Raw genomic sequence first — 6741 nt, 5'->3', positions numbered from 1 at the left:
CCCAGTTAAATAATATACTTTGATATTCAAAAGACACTTTATCCGTGCATTTTTTACGGCAAGCACTTAAGCGTTCCGTTTCTTGACCCTTGACCAATTTCCCAGTTTTAGATTTGTATTTTAGACCTCGATTACGTTTTTCTTTAATCTCTTTCCTTAATAAATAAAGAGATTTTCCTCGGTTTCCAGGGTGCGTGTCTTCAGTTTCAGTAGTTGCTTCACCAAGGAGTGCATTGTTGAAGGGACTGGGTCCATCGTAGCTGGAATTACTGGAACTGGGGGGTTTATAGCTTTCATCCATATCACTGTTGCTAAAATCACTTGAATAATCTGGAACTATCGTCTGTAAGTCTTGGAGAGGATAACTGGAAGACGGACCTATAAAATAAAATCAGTATTTATAATATATACAGCTTTATATACTATAGCTTTAAGAAATACACGGCACGACCAAGTGAATCAGATACTTGAGTCAGGCCATGTCAAGAGTCAGAATAATAGAAGAGCATGTATGAGACATTGTATGAATGTGAACGAGGCAAGGAATGTGTGCCTGAAATTTAATAGGATTTCATAAATTAGTCAATAATTTAGTGAGATGAATCTAATACAAACATAATACCACAACAGAACATGAAGAAATAATATAAAAGATCTTACCATGCGATGAATTTGCATTAGAAAGCGCTATTATTGACCTCGTTCGCTTACTAAACATCTTTAAAACTCCTCAAAACACACGGCACCAAATATAAATATATAATAAACAACAGAAAATGATAATACGACCGAAAGAATGATTCAAATCGCCAAGCAAACTGTGAAACAACAACTGTCAAACGTAACAAGCCGCGGCGTCATGTAACCATAAAGCACAGAATGAACCACAGATAACACAGAAAACAGCGATTATTAAAGTTAACTCTGTTTTCCGTGTCAATATTTAAAAATATATGTTTCGTTATACAGAGACAACTTGAGTTATCTCCAAGTGCGTGTTAATTTATTTAAAATATGACTCGTCTCTGTATGACAACGGCTAATAACTCGGAAACTAATTTTTTGAGCGGACTCATCTCTCTTTTCCGTGTAGAGAAAAAAATTAGGATTCTTCTGGCATATTTAACTCCATTTCGCAATTTTACTGACTCATCTCCCTTTTCCATAACACCACAGATATTATTTCGAAGTTGAATACGAAGATGGTTGATATTTGAAATGAGATGTTACTGCGGCTCTGATTACCAGATACTTATGCGGAAAGTTAATTTTGTAACCGGTTCTTCAAAAAGAAATAAAAGAAACCGTGGGTAAGTTTCAAGAGACTAGTGACTTTTTTATTTTCGATAAATAGTGCAAGAATAAACCAGTTCCACAAAAAAATATCAACGGTTCCAGTGACATAAATGTAGCCGGGAGCTGGTACAGGAATATCGATCATCTCTACGAACGGAAACGTCAGGATTCAGACAAGTCAGAATAATGTGTCACAGAGTCTCCTTTGCTTCCTTCTCGTTTGTAATTATTGTTCCGTCTCCCTAAAATAATATTGTACGAACTACACAATAATTGAAATTGATCTGCTTTTCCTTTTTTGATGACGTTTGTTCAACGTATTGACCGTCATGCTTTACCCTGTTTGTAAAGAGGTTCTATTTATACTAACTAAGTAACACTTAACTCTGAAATTGGTGCTGGTTAATTGTAAGAATATATCGCTTGACACCTGTTAGATCAGTTTAAAAAGCGTTCTCGATATAACACGAGAGTATTTGAGAGAGCTTTTGTTACATTCCTTTCTTATTTTTAGCTGAGAATAATTATCATCACATGACAGGACGCTATCACAGCAGTGCCATTGATTCCAACCCAAAGAGTGTTTCCATCAAAACTGAACCATGGTCACAGGAAGAAGGCTCAGCTGAAATGGCCTATGGGGATGTTGTAATCCACCTCTCGGATGTGAAGAAGGAATGTTTGCAGTATGCCCAGAGTGTTCAGCCAACAAGTAAGTTGCATTGCATATCACATAAGTGTTTCCGATGCAAATAATCAGAACAGCTGCTTGTTCTTTACTTCCCCTCTTGTCGTCCATACTTTTACTAATTATAATAATAACTTATTATGCTCGCAAACAGTTCTTAATTCGTCAAATGTATCCTCGTCATATGTTATCTTTAAAGTAAATAATTGCACCTTCTGTAATCCTAAAATTCTGTCCTCACAAGAACGTAGTGACGTTTGACGTTTAGTATGTACGTCTGTAAATTTTTGTACTTTCCGTTTCCAGTTCAAGATAGTATTCAGGTTAGATTCTATCAATTGAAATAATCAAAACTATGGTACATACCTACCTTACGAAAACTGTATAATTCCTTATTGGATATATAAAAATGACATTTAAAATAATGGTTTATATTACGTACCTACTTGCTACTCAATATTCTATTTTTATTATGAAATTATTTTTTCGGTTTATTGAATTAGAGGTTTTTTATTTCGATCATATTTACATCTATTTAAATAAAGAAGTGTTTGTGCTTTTGATATCTATTATTCCTAGATTGATGACATTTTGCACACTTAACCTTCTAAACAAGTTGAAGGCGACTGTCTACAAGATGTTTCTAAAATCTATCCCTTTTTCTCACCCCTTAAGAATTTTGCACACTCGATGTCCAATATAAGATTTTTTTGACCATAACAATTTCCTTTTCCGTTTTGTTTTATGATTGCTATTCTTATATAAATCATGTACGATTACCATAATACGGGTATGAAACCTAGTATGGTAGTTTCAAACGTCACCAATTTTTTTTTAATATTTATAAAATTTAAAAAAAAACGTAAAATCTACCGTTCAAAATAAAACAGAAACTGGGTGTAGCCTGGCCGACGCTGGGTTCTTCAGCTAGTATAATGAAAAATACTAAATTCTCGTGTGTGTCTCTGAACCTCTGCTTCAATTAACTCTAGAATTCCTGCTTTGAATTTATCTTTCGTTTTCAAAATTGTAAAAGTTTGTTTAATAAGACACTCTTACTTAATATGTTGATTTTGTGCATAACGTCGTGAACAACCAAATGCCAAAATATTTTTAGGCTGAAATTGTTTTTAACAGAGATGTTCATAATTACGAAACCAGAAATGTATATAGAATTAGATTTCCACATATTAAGAAATCAAAATCACAGAATTGCCCAATTTACAAAGGACTAAAGATGTATGATGAAATGCCTGAAAGTCTGAAGAATGAATGAATTTAAAAAGAAGTGTTATGTTTATTGTAAAAATATTTAAAGTTACAAAATGAAATATTATCTTGTTTATATTCAAATATTGTATAAACTTACACAATAAATAGTAAAAAATCTTTAAACAAACGGTAAAGAACCAACCTATATAAATAAAATAAATTAATATTTTCGAAGGAAGCAAATACTTTGGGGTGTGACATATTGAATGAAAAAAACATACACTTAGTAAGACACCACTTTATTTTTGAATCAATAACGATAGCCAACCGGGTTTCACTTGTCCCAAGCTTCTTCAGGGCTAAATATCAACAGTTGATAAAGTGGTGTCTTACTAAGTGTATGTTTTTTTCATTCAAAATAAATTAACGTGATTTTATTATATTTTCCATTTTTAATATTTGAATTATAATGTCCCTTCTTTTTCACGGTTTCATGTTTAAGCTAATTCAATGTACCGTTGATATTAGACATAGATAAATTAAAATTTCAACAACTTAACGCCGTATCCATATTTCAGATATAAATCGACCTAATAAACCTATCCGATTATTAATGTATGTATGATGGGAATTCCAATGAGCTTACTACTGCAAACTTCAAGTATCTTATCAGCAGGATCTTGATTGAACTATATAAAACAATCTAACAATAATTACAAATAATCATACACATAGCGCTCATGTCTCTACATATATTGAAATTGAATTATTTGTTGATGATGGTATGCTATACAAGCCAATAAAAGTCTAAACGATTGTGTCAATTTACAACATGAACATTTAAACAATATATCCACCTAATGCCAACAAAATCAACTATTGATTGTTTTTGTGTTTAATTCGTAGAACTCCATTTAATTTTTTTTTGTTTTATAAATTTAATTTAGATTAAATTTGATAATATTATTATTAAGTTCTGCAAGTGTTTTAGTTTTTTATTATTGTGACAGCTGTTTCGGCTTACAAGGCTTACAGTTTGAAAATGGCCTTGTAAGCCGAAACAGCTGTCACAATAATAAAAAACTAAAACACTTGCAGAACTTAATAATAATATTATCAAATTTAATCTAAATGAAATTTATAAAAATAAAAAAAAATCAACTATATCTAAATGTTTCAAAATGTCATCACATTGTCTTTTCGAGAAATAAAAATAAAATATTATTTAATTATTCTTTTCTAACAACAACAACATTGTAACATAGCAACAGTCTCAAATATTCGTGATCTCGGAAAATCCTTGATAGTAAACTACAATGTAACCTACATAAACATCAAATCGCAAATTAAACTGCTTAAATGCTAGGCTTCATCATAAGAAACACAAAACTTTTTAATAGCATCGATATTATTAAGCAACTCTACTTTGCCTATGTACGAAGTCATTTGGAGTTTGCATCAGTTGATAGGTCTCCATTTTATAAAATCCACACAGACAAAATCGAAGCAATTAAAAACAAATTCATAAAATATCTTTGTAACAAGTCATTTGTAAGATTTAATAATTATGCAGAGGCAACTTCATACTTAAAAAATGATTCAATGTTTGTACGGAGGCATCATAAGGATGCACTATTCCTGTATAAAGAAGCCCAGAGTTGCTAAACAAGATTCCATTCAATGTACCTGCGCGTTCAACACGCTCTTGTGTCCTGTTCAAGGTTGATCAAAGCAAAACAAACTCTAAGCATAATTCTTGCCTGAACAGACTATGCAATAATTACAATAGCGTATTATCCAAGGTTGATATTTTCAGTTGCGAATTTACCATATGCAAGAGGTCCATAAAATAATATTTATGTCTCTATTGTTTAAACCTCAATTATGATTTTACTTATATCTGCATCCTCTCTCCATGGCTATAAATGTATGGCTTTGTAAATTATTCGTTTTATATAATCTTTTGTTTCGCATAATTTTTTTAATTCATATTCCTTTCTCATAAATTTAATTTACTTATTCAATATTATGCTGTCTCAGAAGAGGTAAAGTCACAAGGAGGAAATCCATAATTGGTTTTATTTTACTATATAATACTTATGTACAAACTAATTAAATGTAAACTGTCGATTTCCCGAAAATGAATAAATATTAACATTTTATTGATGTTCTGTTTCAGGTAGCATTAATGTGGAGACTGTACCCATGGAACAATCAGGACCCCGTGAAGAAGATGGAGGGGGAATCCCTTATACGGAAATAGACATAGACCTGCCAGATATTAAAAAGGAATGCTCAGAGCAATTTGAAAGTATTACAGAGACTGCAGGTAAAATGGATTTTTTTTCGTCTGTATCAGTTTTAATAATCTTATCGTTTCATTATAGATACCTACTTATTGAATTTTATTTGTCATCTTTTCCAGATGTGATAGTGGTCCCGAAGACACATGCCGAAGTAAAACCTCTTTCATGTCTCCACTGTAACTACTCCAGCTCAAGCAAATCACATTTTACAGTTCACTTACGCACCCATACTGGCGAAAAACCTTATTCTTGTCCCCATTGTAACTACTCCAGCTCAAGCAAATCAAATTTAACAGTGCACTTACGCACCCACACTGGCGAAAAACCTTATTTATGTGCCCTTTGTAACTACTCCTGCTCACAAAAATCTTTTTTAAAGAGTCACTCATTCACTCATACTGGGGAAAAAGCTTATTCATGTCTCCATTGTAACTACTCTTGTTCACGGAAGTTTGTTTTAACGGTACACTTACGCACCCATACTGGAGAAAAACCTTATTCATGTTCCTACTGCTCTTATCCGTGTTCTCAAAAGGGACATTTAAAAAGTCACATTCTGACCCATACTGGCGAAAAACCTTATTTATGTCCCCATTGTAACCAATCCCGCGTAAGCAAATCGCATTTAACCGTTCACTTACGCACTCATACTGGCGAAAAACCTTATGCATGTCTCCATTGTAACCATTCTTGCTCACGGAAGTCAGATTTAACGGTACACTTACGCACCCATACCGGAGAAAAACCGTATTAATGTTCCTACTGCAGCTTTTTATGTAAACAAATGGTACGTTTAAAACGTCTCATTCTTACCAATACTAGCGAAAAACCTTATTCATGTTCCTACTGAACTTATTCGTGTTCTAAAAAGGGACATTTAAAAAGTCACATTCTGACCCATACTGGAGAAAAACTTTATTCATGTTTCCCCATTTGTAACCAATCCTGCGTAAGCAAATCAAATTAAACAGTTCACTTACGCACCCATACTGTTGAAAAACCTTTTTCATAATCCCACTGTAACTACTCTTTCACAAGCAAATCACATTTAACACTGCACTTACGCACCCATAATGGCGAAAAACCTTATTCATGTTCCCATTGTAACTACTCCTGCTCACGAACATATCTTTTAAACCGGCACTTATTCACTCATACTGGAGAAAAACCATATGCATGTGCCCATTGTAACTACTCCTGCTCACTGAAGTCAGATTTAACGGTGCACTTATGCACACA

General features: G+C 32.9%; 1 protein-coding gene across 1 annotated transcript; it reads left to right on the top strand.

The window, feature by feature from the left end:
* The first annotated feature begins 1463 nt into the window (after nt 1–1463).
* LOC149414949 (uncharacterized) lies at nt 1464–6540 on the top strand. Its single transcript, XM_089643524.1, has 4 exons — nt 1464–1518; nt 1811–2008; nt 5376–5525; nt 5622–6540. Exons 2-4 carry the CDS (start codon nt 1831–1833, stop codon nt 6254–6256), a joined length of 963 nt encoding a protein of 320 aa, XP_089499650.1. The 5' UTR covers nt 1464–1518; nt 1811–1830; the 3' UTR covers nt 6257–6540.
* Nucleotides 6541–6741: the final 201 nt, after the last annotated feature.

Source organism: Hesperophylax consimilis, chromosome 19, assembly GCF_061612785.1.
Source record: "Hesperophylax consimilis isolate HC1 chromosome 19, BYU_Hcon_1.0, whole genome shotgun sequence".
Lineage (NCBI taxonomy): Eukaryota > Metazoa > Arthropoda > Insecta > Trichoptera > Limnephilidae > Hesperophylax > Hesperophylax consimilis.
The sequence above is the reverse complement of the archived record's forward strand: the minus strand, read 5'-3'. Positions and strand labels throughout refer to the sequence as shown.